The 15,945-nt window shown below is 41.6% G+C and overlaps 1 protein-coding gene across 8 annotated transcripts in view; it reads right to left on the bottom strand.

Moving 5' to 3' along the window:
- Positions 1-15,945, bottom strand: part of Frmpd3 (FERM and PDZ domain containing 3) — a 151,963-nt gene that overhangs the window by 58,642 nt on the left and 77,376 nt on the right. For 4 of the 8 annotated variants that reach the window (XM_060375634.1, XM_060375635.1, XM_060375638.1 and 1 more), the window contains 3 exons: positions 14,695-14,849; positions 11,072-11,174; positions 8,190-8,235 (listed from right to left, as the gene is read on the bottom strand). The exons of 1 other annotated variant lie outside the window; for it this stretch is intronic. In XM_060375634.1, the coding sequence (XP_060231617.1) occupies positions 8,190-8,235; positions 11,072-11,174; positions 14,695-14,842 (297 nt within the window). In that variant the 5' untranslated portion in view covers positions 14,843-14,849. Of the gene's footprint in view, positions 1-8,189; positions 8,236-11,071; positions 11,175-14,694; positions 14,850-15,945 lie in introns of those variants that run through there. 3 more of the 8 variants (XM_060375639.1, XM_060375640.1, XM_060375641.1) reach the window with 3 other exon arrangements.

Below are 15,945 nucleotides of genomic sequence, written 5' to 3'. Positions count from 1 at the left end.
GGGACTAGAATTGCTAAGTACCTCTGGGGCCACTGTGAGCCCCTTGAAGCAAATATGAAGCCAGGACCTAGGTGAAATAAGGAATTGAGGAAAGAGCCTGCCTCTCCCTCAGGGCTGAATTCAGCAGCTGCTGATTCTCTGAGCATTTTTCTTTTTAATTTGGTGGCTCTATTAGCACAGACTTTAGGGTTGTGATCACTCATATTTTGGTCGAAGTCAAGTATGTAGGGCCAAACATTAATATTTCATGACCAGATAGAGCCCCGCTTTTATAAGATTTTATTTTACTTGATGCATAGTAGTTTTAAGTATTTAAAAGCAATGTGATATTTTGATGCATGTATACATTGTGTAATGATAAGACCAGAGTAACAGCACTTCACACTGTTGTCATTTCTTTGTGGTAAAACCTATCATCTAATGCAGTGTGATGCAATATACATTATTATTAGCTATAGTCACTGTGCAATAGAACTCCAGAACTCATTACTTCTATATAACTGCAGAATCCAAAAAATGGTTGCTGTCATGGAGTAGAGAGGAAAACAGTAGCTACCAGAGCCTCAGGGGGGTAGGGAGACTTGAGAGCAGTAGATTAAAGGATGCATTTTGATTCTTGCAAGATGGAGCTCAGTTTCTTTCCTGAAGCTTTACTGGTTTCATGATTGGCCTTTTGCTGCCTCATTGTCTTTGACACCTGAGCCTGCTTACAATCAATTCCCATAGCAACCACTGTGGGCTCCTAAGATAAAGGAAGGCCATCCAGGTTACACCAGATGGGAACCAGAGTGCTTGTCTCTCAGCACTCAGGTCTACCTAGTGATGAATATATCCTCTCCTGACCGGCAAGCTTTCCCCAAGTTACATTTCACCTAGTCTCATTCCTCACCTCCAATTTCACCACCAGTGGTACTTGGCAATTCTGCTTGGCTCTTTACACTACACTAACTTCAAGCCATCGCTCCTTATCCCTACATTTTGGGGATCCCTATATTCCTTTTGACCAACTAAATGCTATCCATTTTTCAAAACCTAGTTCCAGTAGAATGTGGTGACATATGCCTGTAATTCCAGTACTTAGAAAGCTAAGGAAGGAGAGTACTTAACATTTGAGGTCAGCCTGTGCTACATAGTGAAGGACTAATCTCAGTAACAAAACAAAAACTGAAAATCTAAAACAAAGCAACAAAAATAAAATCGTTTCACTTCTTTGTTCTGGATTCCTCTTCAGGTCCTCGGTTTACTTTTCTGCATTTCCTTCAGTCTTTTGGTTAACCCACACTGCCACAGTTTATCTGCTCAATCAGGTTATAAGAGATAGTATTTAACATCACCATGTCTCTTAGCACCAAGAGCATAGTAGACTCAGCATAAAATATATTAGTTTGATTGCTATAATTAATGACGATTTAGCTCATGAATCTAGAAAGTATAATTTGGGTGCTCACCATCTGCCTAAGTGCCATGCCTTAAAACCATGGGACTAGACTTCCTAAGTATCTCAAAATGCTGTGTGAAAACCCATTTCTGTTGTCACTCTGAGCTTTTTCTGGGAAGACAGCTCTAAGCAGAAGGGATTCTGGTTCTTTCTGTCATTCTTACTTGGTCCTACTTTAGAGGGAACAATCTTTACTTGCTTTATCAATGCAATTTGAGGTACTTTATTTAAAGTACTTTATTTAAAATTTGACATTCATTGAGGATCTACCACGTGATGAAATCTACAGACACCATGATTAATGAATACTCAAGGGGAGATAGTCGGTCATCAAAAGATTAATGAAAGCACTGGGAAGTGATGGCACATGCCTTTAATCTCAGCAGAGGTAGGTGGATCTCTGTAAGTTTGAGGCCAGCCTGATCTACAAAGCAAGTTTCAGGATAGCCAGAGCTACACAGAGAAACAAGGTTTCTTGAAAAACAAAACAGAACAAAAGATTAAAAAAAAAAGCCTTAATACATAAATATACATGTAAGAGAGGTGGAGGTGTGGTGACCTCTGAAAATACTTCCTGCTCTTGTACAATTCATTCTGTTATTCTGTTAAGAGGAAAATGTCAAATGAAAGAGACTAGAATCATTTGGGGAGTCTTTTCAAAAGTCAAATACCAGGGAGCCCATCCCCAGAGCTTGTAATTCAATTAGTCATGGATAAAACTCAAATCTAAATGGTTTTAAGAGCTTCTCTTATGGTTCTAATGAATAGCCAGGGCCAGGACCCATTACCAGGCAACAAATGAAGAAGCAAGAATTAGACCATTATCAGCTGGAGCAGGGAGAAGCCTTAGAGATCATCTGGTCCGGTGTTTGCTAAATCTCATTGAGCATCAGAATCCCCTATGGGATTCAGTAAACACACGATATAGGGAATAATATTGAATATATATTGGGATCTCCAAGAAATTTTCACTATAGCTTGAGAGACAAGATTCTCTTGGTTGAAAATTGTTTGACAAAGTAGTTCTATACAGCTGTAAACACTTAATTAGCACATGGCGAACAGTTGCTCCACTATTTCACACAGATTAAAATCTTAAACATTCAAAATAATTCAACCTGGAAGACTCCATTTCCTTTATTTCAGGAGAAGAAATTAGGAATCACAACTGTTAAATATCCTACTTGAGGCCATCTCACTTATAGGTTCTAGACTCAGGATTCAAACTCTGATAACTGGTCCTATAGCAGAAGCATCTCCTACTCTGCATTATGCCCTGTTGTCTTCATCCTTTAGGAATCTCTTTCTCTACCCTCTCACTCTTTTACAGTCTGTCTCTCTTCCTACCTCAGGCTCTCACTCTGAACTTCATACTAGACTAGAACTATGTAGCCAAGGCTGACCTCAAACTCACAGTGATCGTTCTACCTCAGTTTCCAAGCATATGGGACGAATGAACTAATATGCTCAGTTCCTCTGGGCATCTCTGTTTGAGGGCTGACATAAGGAAGCAGACTGTTCATTGCTTTACCTCAATTGGAAACCATGTATCAGACAACTGAAACTTTTCATGTCCTGTGCATGTTCACAAGAAACCAGGAGAACACCATGGATATTGATTTGGGAGGTTATAAAATAAAATCCAGGGACTGGGCAATTTTATGTGCACAAAGTCTTCAAGAAGGATGAAATGTACATGTATGTATGCAAGGCTTCCATTCAGTTGGGATGTAGTAATTTGGCCATGTTGGTTGTCACATATTTAGTATTCTTTCAAAATGGTTGGTAAATAATAGCTTCCTTAAGTTTCCTAAGTGCCACTTGACCTAGGACATTTCCCTGCGAACATTTTATAAATGTAAAACAGATAAAGGGTTAACACCTGGTCAACTAGGAGGCCTCCAAGATTGGTTGGTGCCTAATGGTTTTGATTACTACACCACCTGTGTATGTGCCTACCCACTTCTATGCTCCAAGGATTTGGAGAGAACAAAGCCAAGAAATAGAATGTGGGCTACCCAAAGGTAAGGGCTGGGCATGTTTTCTGAGCTGCAAAATTGCTAGCCTATGCAAGTGGCCAGAACAGTAGACATTTGATAAATAATCCACAAATTAGTGAATTAATTAGAAACTCTCATCCAGGTTAGTTGGGCAATTCTGGTTGAAAGATAGGCATAATCAGCTAAGTTTTAAAGGAAATGGACATTATTAGAAGAGATGTCAAACAACACAAAGAGAATAGAACTAGGAAATGCACAAAGAGGAGAAGGAAAGCAGCCTGGCCATCACAAAGGGGCCACACAGTGGGGTAGGTCTGGCATCATTTGTGGGAAGAATAGGAAGGAGGAAGGTTAGGATGGAAATAGTGAAAATGTACGATTCTTCATCCTGCATATCAGTCTGCTACTTTTAGTTAAAGTTGTCTATATAGCTAAAAGGCTTCCTTCATTTAACTAGCATTTATTAATACTTTTTTTTTTTTTTTTTGGTGCCAGGTCCTGTTCCAGGTGATTGGGATATAGCAGTAAGAAAACAGTCCTCACCCTTTTTGAGGTAACATTCTAATGAGAGTCATGGATAACAAACATATTAATATAATGCTTTCAAGGGAATGTGAGGTGAAAAAGTCACTCTGGAAAAACAATCTGGCAGTTATTTAAACTAAACCCATACTTACTATATGACCCAGCAATCACACTCTGGAGCATTTATCCCAGAGGAAAGAGGACTTGTACTCACAAGAAACACAAATGTTTATAGCAGCCTTATTCATAATAGCCTCAAATTAGATGCAACCCAGATGCCCTTCAATGGTGGATGATTAACTAAACTTGTGAATTCACTCCATGGGATACTATTCTACAACAAAATATTGCTACGCACAATTTGAATGAATCTCAAGGGCAATATGCTGAGTGAAACAAAGCTAAGTCCCCAAGGTTCCATGTGATATTATACCATATTGTTCCACTTTCATGGTATTGTTGAAATAACACAGAAATGGAGAACAGATTAGTGATTAACAGGGATTTCAGATGAAGTTAGAGGGGAGGGTCTGTCTATATAAGGGCATAAGGAATCTATTTTGGTGGTAGGTTTTTCCAGTCTTTTGATTGGTGGATGTGTAAGAGTACCATTGAAACTGTGTATATGTATAGAATCAATGATATGATTTCCCCCCCCAAAAAAAATTACATGTGTTTATTCTTTTTGTGACAGGGTCTTGCTATGTGTTATGACTATTATTGGCTGCTAACTTGACTACATCTGGAATAAACTAAAACCCAAGTGGTTGACTGGACACCAGTGAGGAATCTTTTCTTTTTTCTTTTTAAAATTTAATTTTATTTATGTATTTATTTATTACAGTTTTTCACTTTGCATCCCCACTGCAGCTCCCTTCCTCATCTCCTCCCAGTCCCACCCTCCCTCCTTTCCCTAGTTCCCTGATATGGCAGGTCCTCCTCCATATGGCAGATCCTCCTCCCCTTCCATCTGACCCTAGCTTATCAGGTCTCATGAGGAGTGGGTGCATTGTTTTCCTCTGTGAACTGGTAAGGCTGCACCCACTGAGTTCATGGCTGAGACAGCTCTAGGGAACCCACTTGCCACTGGGTTTTTCTTAATGAAACATTTTTAAATTTATTTATTTAAAGGTTTAAATTTATTTATTTATTTGCTATGTATACAGTATTTTACTGCATGTGTGCCTGCAGGCCAGAAGAGGGTGCCAGATCTCATTATAGATGGTTGTGAACCACCATGGGGTTGCTGGGAATTGAACTTAGGACCTTTGGAAGAGCAGCCAGTGCTCTTAACCTCAGAGCCATCTCTCCAGCCCTCTTAATGAAATCTTTTGAGGTGAGAAGATCCACCTTTAATCTGGGCCACACCTTCTGTCAGCAGACTATATAAGGTTGCAGGCATGAGCCATTGCTCTGATTTCTTAATTTTGATATTATGTTCTATAGTTATGGAAGATGTAACCATTATAGGCTATATAATACACATGGTACATCTATAATAAATTTGCTACTTTCTGTTACTTCAATTAGTTCAAAAGAAAAGCTTTTAAAATACAGTGTTTGAATTTGAGGAGAAATTAGACAGTAGTCAGGTATAATGATGGGTAGATGCTGACTTAGAAAGGGTAGTCAAGTTAGGTGTGGTGATACATGCCTTTAATTTTAGCACTTGGGAGGCAGAGACAGGGGGAATCTCTGAGTTTGAGACAAGCCTGTTTTATAGAGTGAGTTCCAAGACAGCCAGAGAAACCACAGAGAAACCATGTCTCAAATAGCAAGGGGTGTGGGAAAGTGTAGTCAAGAAAAGCATCTTTGAAAAAGTGACATTTGAGAAGACAAGATTAACAGAGTAGCCATGTACCTCTAATCAGAGCAGCATTTTTTTTTAAACATTTGGGGCAGGGAGAGTGGACACAGGGTCTCATGTAACCCAGGCTGCCTCTGCCTTCTGAGTGTTGGAATTACAGGTGTGACCTACTACGCTTGGCTCAGCCTAGTCAATTCTAACCTTAGAAAATGAATGCTTTGAGGGTAGAAGTAGTCACTATTTTCAAGACAGGACAGGTAGGGATTGACTGCGCAGTGCTTATTAGGCAACTGCACATTGTGCAGTAGGGTTGGGAAAGCGCTCTGTATGATGCTAACAAAGGGCTAGGGCTTGTTTCCTCAGAGGCAGTGAAATGCAAATAAATGAGGCCCACTTGCCTGGGACATTGTGCAAGTTGTTATAGTGTGTGAATGCTATGTGTATGTGCTGAGCATGGGTGTGTGTGTGTGTGCCCACATACATAAGCAAGAAAAGAGTTGGGCACCACGGAGCCAGGCAGCTGGCTCCAGGTTTGATTTGAACCGTGATTCTTGATTCTTGAGAGCCCGGATTTGTACCTGTGCTCCAGTTCTGTCTTTACATAGATACATGCCTTGAGAGACCAAAAAAAAAAAAAAAAAAAAAAAAAAAAAAGAAAAATTAGCAGCTATTATTAATTAAGGCCTGAACTAGGTGGGTGGAGAAATCCAGTAATGCCCTGGGGGGAAGGACCGCCTTAATGCATTCTTCCCCACCCACTAGAGATAGCAGTTGCTAGGAAACTGGCCCATCCCCCTAGGGAGGGACACCAGGTTATTAATGGTGTAGGGACCTTCCTATAGTCAATCAATTCAAAATGTAGCATTTTGACCAATAGATGCTTGCCAGGCAGGAATTGCCCCTGCCTTGGGCATGCTGGGAGGGACCAGACTCTATATATCACCCAACTAACCTGGGCTCCCACTGTTTCGGCACTGGGGGTGTGTAGGCCCAAGCTGCAGCTTGTAATTTACAATAAAAAGAACCTCATGTATTAACAGCAAAGTCTGTTTATTCCTGGTCTTTTGGGGTTCGGGAACTGGGCAGAACAGCCTCTCACTGAAAAATCTTCCCCTCCATCTGTAGCTGGTGTCTGGGAAATTATGTGTTTCTCTTAAGGTTCAGTCTCCTTCAGTGAGGTGGGCCATCAGTTCTGGGGTAGAAGAAAGTTTTGTGGGGAACAGAGGGGCTGGAAGTGGAGTGAGAGTTGGAAGTTTTGCAACTGGGTTTGTGATTTAAATTAATTTTAGCACTTGGGAGGCAGAGACAGGGGGAATCTCTGAGTTTGAGACAAGAGATATGCTTGTCTCATATCTGCTGTAAAGAGATATGCCAGTAGTACACACTGATGGAATCCAAAGTCTAGGAGAGGGAAATGGGAGATTTTTGCCCTCTAATAGCAGTTGTGTTGATTATTATGATAATGTATGTTTAGGAAGCATTGTGTAACTCCAAACCTCAATTTACAGATCAAGAAACAGAATAAAAAAGGGGTCTCACCCCAGCTCACACACCCAGCTACTGACTGTAGCAGGAGAAAACTGTATCTCACTGTGTAACACTGGCTGGCCTGAAACCGGGGGCTGTGTAGACTAGGCCAACTTAGAAATCACAGATCCACCTTCTACTGACTTCTAAGTGCTGGAATTAACAGTGTGAGCCAACCCAACTGGCACTTCTTTGTTTGTTTGTTTGTTTTGTATTGATTTTGTATTTGTTTTGCTTTTTTTTTTCTTTTAAGACAGGGTTTCTTTGTGTAGCCTGGACTGTCCTGGACTCACTTGTAGACCAGTCTAGCCTTGAACTCACAGAGATCTGCTTGCCTCTACCTGCCCAAACAACTTCATTTTTAAAATAATTGTTTGTGTGTTGCTGGAGTCAAACCCAGGACACTGAGCATACTAGACAAGTACTTTATCATTTAGTTATTATCCTCAGCCATCCTAGCAATTTTATATGAAAAATTTTAAATACAGTATCAGGTCTCATATATCACAGATCATTTAGTCTTCATAGTGGATAAATAAAAGTAGCACCCACTACCTGCCACGACTCTATGGGAGATAGGCACATTAAGGCGGAACATAGCAAAAAACATGATGTTTAAAATATACTCGAAACCGAGATAGTGGACAATTTAATTTGGTAAAGCAGAGGACACATTACAGAGCATCCCTCTGTACAGCTCTTCAAAATCTTCAGCCCTGGAGATGCAAACAGGTATCATGTCTAAGTTTATAGTTAATTTAAGTATGTGTCTCTTGTGCCTGCCCTACTTTCTGATCCCTCTTCCATCTTAGGCTGCTGCTTTCCAATAAGGAGTCCTTGCTTCTTAGGTGGGAGGCAGGGTGAAGGGCAGATGGCATAGAGGCTCACTCACCTGATGAGTGTGCAGAACTGTAAGAACGATGGATTCCTTAGCACTCCTGCAGAGAAAAAAAGGAACAGGAGAGCAGTACATCATGCCCTAGGTATTCATCTAGTACAAGAAGCAACACCAGAATGTTCCCCTGGGTTGCATTCAGGTATATGGATTAGGACAGAGGGTAATCTGAGGATCTGCATGGATGCCTCCCCTCCCATCATTTGTGGATGCTGACACAAAGCCATCCATATCCATATTGGTTCACACTGGTGTTCAACAGTAGTATTAGCATTACCTCTGGGGTTGTAATTTTTCAGGTTTTCTTTTGATATTCCTTCTTACATTCTCTGTAGAAATCACTAAACCTTAGGTACAATTTTTTACCTGTAGACTAGAAAATTCTTAAGGAAAAGTACAGGCATGAATTATAGAACTCAAAGGGCACATAGCCAGAGAGCCCTGGAAACCATGTATGATGATTATTGGCCATTTGGTATTTAAGCAAGAAGAGAAACTCAAAGAAAAATCCCAAAGGAGGTCATTTGGTCATTGTGACTCATACTCAGCAGATTTGTTTTAATTGTGGGACCAAGAAATGAGAGCCAGGGAGCAACAGATGGAAGCCCAGACTCTCCAGATAGCAAATATTCAAAAGCATGAAGAATCTAAAACTCTTCCGACAAGAATTATGCCAATGATCAAAGAGGGTGTGGGGTATGAAGATTCTCTCCCAGGAATACACAATCTTTTAAAATAACTGAGCAAAATGGGAATAGTTTTCCCTAAAGGAGTTTTTCTTCTCCTTGTTGGCCTTTTTAAAATGTTGATAGGAACAAAGGCATTTAAGGAGAGTCGTGCCAGGCCTGACACCACACACCTATTATTCCAGCAGAGAGAAAGGTCTTGAAATTAAGGCCATCTTGGCCTATACAAGAAGACCCTGTCTCAAATATCACCATTACCTCCACCACTGCCACCATCACCACCAGTAACAATATGAAAGCAGCCTTTATTGTAGTTATTCATGTTTTGTCTAAGACTCCTGCCTAAGGACGTCTAATGAGCATTTCCCACATTTCTTAAGGCAAAGCCCATTGAGCAATCAGCTCAAAGATATAGGAAGTTACCAGAGCAAAGAGCTGTATTATAGAGGGAATCTTCTGGGAGCAGGTAATCTTGAATACGAAAGGGCATAGGTCACCTGCTCCAGTCCTTGCCAGTTCTCCCATTCCATTATGAAGAAATTTTTTACAATGACTTGCCGAGCTCTTCATAATCTTCTACAATGTTTCTTCCTTTATCTTACCAGACTCATGGGGATTCTCCCCTATTCCTCCCTCAGGACAAACACAGTCCTGTCTTAAGGGCCTTTACACTAGCTCTTCTTTCTCCAATGTCTTTGCCTCCTTCAAGTCTTTCTTCACCTGTCACCTCCTCAATGGAGCCAATATTGGACAACCTTCAAAATCCTAATTTACTCCTGATATGTTGTACATACAATTACTTACCCTGTTCACTGTTTGTGGAGTATCTTTTCACTAGATTGCAAATGCTAATAAGCCAAGAAGTTTTGTCTCTTATTCACTGCTGTATCTTTAAGGTCTAAAATAGTATCTGGTACATAATAGATAATAATACATATTCATTGAATGAATGAATGGATGAATGAATGAGCCATTAGTACCTGAGTTATCAAAAGGGTAAAGTTTGTTTTCACACTGAAGGAGCTCCAGAATCCCTCACAAAATTGGACTACTTTGCTCTAGGGTACAAAGACATGTACTAGAAGCAAAGAAAGACTTCCCAGGGGCCTGGCTAACAGAATTTCAGCTTGTACCAATGGGTAAAGGAGAGTTCTCTCCACACTGGTGTAGTAGTGGAGGGTGAAGGGCACATTGTAAGAGTAGGGCAATATAATGGACAATTGAACTTGAAGAGACAAACAAGAGTCATTAGAGACAAGAGGTATTGAGTCACCGGGGGACTATGGCAAACAAGACCTACTCTGAACTTCAGGACAGAGCATTCCAATACCTCTCAAGCAGATAGCAAAGTGTTGTACTGCACACAGAAAGCAAAGTCTGCCTCTGAAAGCCAGTGAGTGCCTCGAAGTAAAAGGGAGCTTTTCAGAGTTTAAAAAAGATGAATAGAAGGAAAACACTCTGAACCAAGTACAAGAGAAGAAGAGAGAAGCAAAGATGAAGGCTGATTATAGAAGACAGAAAGAGAGAAGGAGAGAGAGTCCCCCAAGCTGAGGTTAGCTCACAGAATTTAGTTTTCACATCTATCCTCTTGTTTCTTATCAAGAAAACTATACAAAGGTGTGACCATACGGTATGGGACAAGGAGTGTGTGTGTTTGTGTGTATGTGCGTGCACGCATATGTGCATATAAGGGGTGAGCAAACACAGAGTGATTACTCTGAATTCATGAATGGATGTTACTTTTCTCTCTCACTGGCTTCCATCTGTGGAAGACATTAAAGTGGCATGAATACTAAAGAAGAAGAATCTCTCTCTCTCTCTCTTTCTCTTTCTCGTGTGTGTGTGTGTGTGTGTGTGGTGTATTGGGTTCTCATCAGTCACTTGGAACATCCCACTACACAGTAACTCCAAAACTCCAAAACAAAAGGGCTTGGGTACAAAGACAAGTTGGGGAGGACAAAGCAGGAAAACTCTTCTTTTTGTTTTCTCATGTCACTGGCAGAGTATATGGGGCCTGTGGTGATCCTTACTGGCTGATACCCACAGTTCTAGGTGGCCAGGAGCATTGGCTAGAGCTGATTTTCTTCAGAAGTTTTCTCCCGAGGACTTTGGAGAATGTAGTCCTTTGCTACCGGTGGGACAGGGGTGGGGACACTGCTCAGCTCCTGTCAAGGCCCCAGAGGCCCCTGTTACCTGATGAGTTCTATGAACCTCTCCCTGGGGGCTTCACTCACGTCCTCCTCATTAATAGCCACAATCTGGTCACCAGCCAGGAGCTTGTCCTCAGAGGGGCCTCCTGCAGAGGAGAGGAGAGAGGCATGAGGGCTCAGAGCTACTGCCAGGAAAGCACATGTCTGGGCGAAAGCCACAGTGCCTGAGGGGGTCAAGCCAATAAAGAGAGAGAACACCAGAGGCGGCCTGCCGATGATGCAGACTGAAGCATGGTGTGGCAGAGGTGTACTAGTTCCTACTTCTGTCTGTAGAGGACAGAGGAATGAAGACAGAGAATGGAGCAGAGCCCCTTTAGCAGAGAATGGCATAGGAGCAAAAGGCCCCAAGCTCAGACACAATTGTAAGTGCTTGACTGGCTTGGTTCTAAAGAGGAAGAGAGACTTCTGTCTGATTTGAGGGGTTTCCTTAAGCAAAATGAATGGTTTCAAGACTACTGGAGATAGTGCAAGTGACAAGAGCAGGGGGAGAAATCTTCTCACTTGAATATTATTCATATTTATTCTAGAGTAGTTTAGGCACTCATATGCTTGGAGTGAAGGGGATGGATTTTAAGATTTAAAGGGTTTAACTTATTGCAACACTGAAAGATGCTATCCCCTACAAATGTGTAAACGAAGTATGGGTCCCTTAGGCAGCAGGAAACCTGCCTGCTGCCTTTCCCATCTCCAGCGATGAGGTTAAGGACAGGTCTATGAAAATGTTATGTGCTTTGGTTATGATAAAGGGTGGGCCGGAGAAGTACCACAAGCTGCACTGCCTCTGCTATCTAGGAAAGTTTTCTTTCTTTCTTGAGAAAAGCTTTTCAGAGACCGGAAGAGAATAAGAAGCTAAATGATATGTGCCATTCTCAAGCTGGCCCTGATTGTTATTCATGGCCATTTTAAAAGGCCAGATCCCAACGTTTCTTGCTGCAAAGAAGTGTGCTGCCCTTTGCTCCACAAAGAAGTGTGTTTTTACCCCTCAAAACATATACATAGCAAATATGTCACTAGTCCAGGTGACATATTTGGATCAGGTGTGATGGCGCAGGCCTATAATCTCAACTTCTAGGGAGGCTGAGACAGGAAGATCTGAACTTCAAGAGTCAAGGCCACTAAGTAAGTTCAAGGCCAGTCTGAGAAACTTAGCAAGACCCTTTGTGAAGATCTTGTGAGAAGACAGGCGGGAAGTAAGGATTTCGTTTAGCCCTTCATACATGGGGTTTAATCCCACATACAACAATAGTCACTTGAGGCTATCTCAGTGGCTCCAGAGCCAAGGACTCATGTGCCAGCACAGCCAGAAGGAGTGGCCAATGGAACAACAATGGAATTTACTAGGCCATGCCTCCTGATAGCCCACTGACTTCAGGAATTGTGGGCATGGGGTTGACAGCCATACTCTTTATAGCCACAAAGAACTGGACTGTAATCCTGCAGTCACAATTCACTAGCTGTATGACCTTGAGTGGGACTTTGAATGTCTCCCAGTTGCTTATCTGTTAACTGAGAAAATGACAGTCCTATACATCATAAGAATGTTTGGAAGATAAATGAGATGATGGATGTATAGTACTTAAAATAGCTGATTAAGCCAGGTAAAGCAGCCCACACTTTTAATCCTAGTCCTTGAGAAGTGGAGGCAGGAGGATCAGGAGCTCAAGGCCAGTCTTAATTAAGAAAGGAGTTAAAGGCCAACTTGTGCTGTGTAAAATCTTGTCCCAAAAATAGAACAAAACAAAGAATACAAAATAGCTGATCACTGTTGGTGAGAACTGAATAAATGATGGTTACTGGATATTCTAAGGGGCAGTTCCTTATTCCAATTTGTCTCATTACTTATATCTACTTCTATCAAAACCAAGTATCTTTGGCTAGGGATGTAACTCAGGTGGCAAAGTGGTTGCTTAGCATGCACTAGGTCATGGGTTCACTCCAAAGAAACAAACAAACTGGATGTGGTGGTGCACACCTATAATCCTAACACTGGAGAGACTGAGGCAGGACAATTATGTAAGCCAGCCTGGCCTACAAAGCTGATATCAGGTCAGCCAGGGCTCCACAAGACCCTGTTTCCAAAACAAACAAAAACCAACCAAATGAAAATCTCAGTCTCTTAGATGGAGGCCACTTTACCTATGTCCCTTCCTTCTTCAGGGATGGGATGGGAAAGAAAGAAGGCTTCTTTCCAGTCTTCAAATTCTGTTTACTTTGAAGTTAAAGTAGGAGTTCTTGGTACTCTATTTTTATACTAAGTTTTACCTGCTCCTTCTTTCCAAGACAAATTTGATTTCTGATCAGAAGGCAAAACTCTTGCCAAACTGTATGACTGACTCAGGAGCCTTAGGTTATTCACCAACTCCTATATTGAATTTTGTTTGCTTGCGCCCTCTGGTTGAAGAAAGCTTATAGAAAAAAACTATTTTCCTCTTTCCTTTGAGGATAGTGAAATTCATCAAATTTCTGCAAGACCAGTTTATACTCTGGCTGCTCCTTTTGACTGAGTGAGAAACTGTTGTAAACATTTCAGGCCTCAGGCCTAGCAAGGGAGGAATAAAGCTCTTTTCTGTCAATGCACAGAAGATTCAAGCACAACAGTGCTCCAGCTAGGTTTCATTCACAGCGGCAGGGCTTTCCACTTGGGGGTGGGGTGCTTGTTCCTCTTCCCATCCCATACAGTCCCTTTCAAACCCAACTTACCCCTCACCTATGAAGAGGGGCTCTGAGCAAACCCTTGTCCAGCTGCTTCCTAGGTTAATGACCCCTGGCTATGCCACAGTTTCCTTATTAGGAAAATGGGAGTGGTTTCTCTTACCTTGCTGTCTTTGCTGTGAGAACAAAACAAACAGAAATAAAGAATATAGGAGATGCTTCATCAGCTTTTGCTACTGCCATTCTGGCCTTGAGATGGTTCACTCTGTTTTCCTTTTCCCATCCCACCAGTGGTTTCAAGCCTAATTCTGTTCTTCACCAGCTCATTGATTTCCTGAATAGTCCCCATAGCCTGGAGATCAGATTCTCTGTGTGTGTATGACGTGTGAGTATGGACACAGGCATGCTACTATGTATGTGTGGACATCAGAGAACAGCTTTGTGAAGTTGATTATTTCCTTCCACATTTATGTGGGTTCTAGGGATCAAACTTAGGTCATTAGACCTGAACAGCAAGTGCTTTTATTCACTGAGCCATCTCTCTGGTCCCCAAATTCTTGATTATAGGAGCCAAGTCTTTTGATTCCCCACAACACTGCTGTGCTTAGAGTAGGCATTCTATAAATACTCATTGAATTAATTTCTTCTTTTTTTTCATTGAATTAATTTCAATGATACTTTCTCATCCAAGGTATGATGTCTCTCCTATGCATGTTCTGTGCAAAGGGAAAATTTTGTTTTTGTTTTAAAAATTTTTTTTTTTTCAAATTCTCTTAACTGCATGCCTCAGGGCTACACAACCTGAATAGTTTGTCATTATTTGGTAAATCTTTACTCACTCTTGGTAAATTACTCCATAAGCCCATATATCTAGAAAGCTTTGCTTTCTAGGAAGATACATAAACATTGGAGATAAAAGCCAGAGGCTGGGGGTACCCTCTGAGGGACACCTACCTGGCCTCACAGATCGAACCATCACAGGCCTCTCACTGCCAGCCACGAAGCCAAAGCCATATATAGGGTCTCGGTGAATGGTCACTTGTCGCAGTGTCTCTGCTGGCAGCTGTACACATTCCATATCATTTGTGCACTCTTCCTGCATCACATGACTGGGGGAAGGGGAAGATAGGAACAAAACAAGATGCAAAGGGAACTAAGCCTCAAAACCAGCTGTGAAGGACATCAATTATGGTTCTGGCTATGACACCTGGGAGATCACAGCTTAATTTCCTAAATGCTTTGGGACAGGCAGAAGCAATGGCTACCTGGTAGTTAATACTGGAGTGAAAGGGAGCTAGGGAGGAGAAGCCACTGTCTTTAGGAGAAACTGGTGACATGGCAATTGCAAGTCACATTTATTCTTTATGATGTTGGGACTCTAGAAGAAGCCCACATGCATATATATTGTTCAGAAGTTAACTGGTATCACCTACCTTAATTGGCTATTAACTCCCTAGAGAAAACTAACCCCCCAGGGAACAGGGCACAAAATCATGAGAATATTTGGGAAAGGAAATGTGAAGTCATTCTAGAATGGGGACCATCTTCATGAAGTCCTCGTGCAATTTTAAACTTTAATGTCTATTAGGTGATATATAAAAAGGGACTATTTAGGTGGCATATATAAACAAACATGCTAATGTTCATGACCATTACTTTACACAATTGTAAATAATGCCAACTTATTTCACTTAATGGGACAGCTGGAAAATGGCTCCTGTGGGCCAGAAGGGGAGCTTCTTCCTAAAGCTGCTGACAGATCTGAAACTCAGCCAAGGCTGGGGAAGAAGAAATATTTTCCTCACACCTGGGGAAGATTCCAGGCTGTTCTCTTGATGCCTACAGCTTAAGCTCCTAAAGGATAGCAATACACAGAACTGTATAAAACTTCTACACCAAGGGCCAGGATGAGGTCTTCTTCAGGCTGATAGGTCCGGGGCTAGCATTTGGATGAAGAGCCTGAGGATTGGGGGTTTAAGGACAATGGCGTCTGTGGGACACTGGGTCCCAGGGACAAGGGAGTTAGCAAAAGAGGAAATGGTGGTCAAAGAAAAGAGCTAAGCAGGCAGAGTTGGAAGATAGAGGGCCAGAGCCAAGGGACTGAGCATCTTAGCAACCTGATTTGGCTTCTGGTACCCTCGGGATTTCAGGCATAGCATGTGAGCCTAGGTTCCTTACCTCAGTATATTTATTCTCTAAAATTAA

This window comes from Meriones unguiculatus, chromosome X, assembly GCF_030254825.1.
Source record: "Meriones unguiculatus strain TT.TT164.6M chromosome X, Bangor_MerUng_6.1, whole genome shotgun sequence".
Classification (NCBI taxonomy): Eukaryota; Metazoa; Chordata; class Mammalia; order Rodentia; family Muridae; genus Meriones; species Meriones unguiculatus.
Note: the sequence above shows the minus strand (reverse complement) of the source record. Positions and strands in the feature narration are given on the sequence as shown.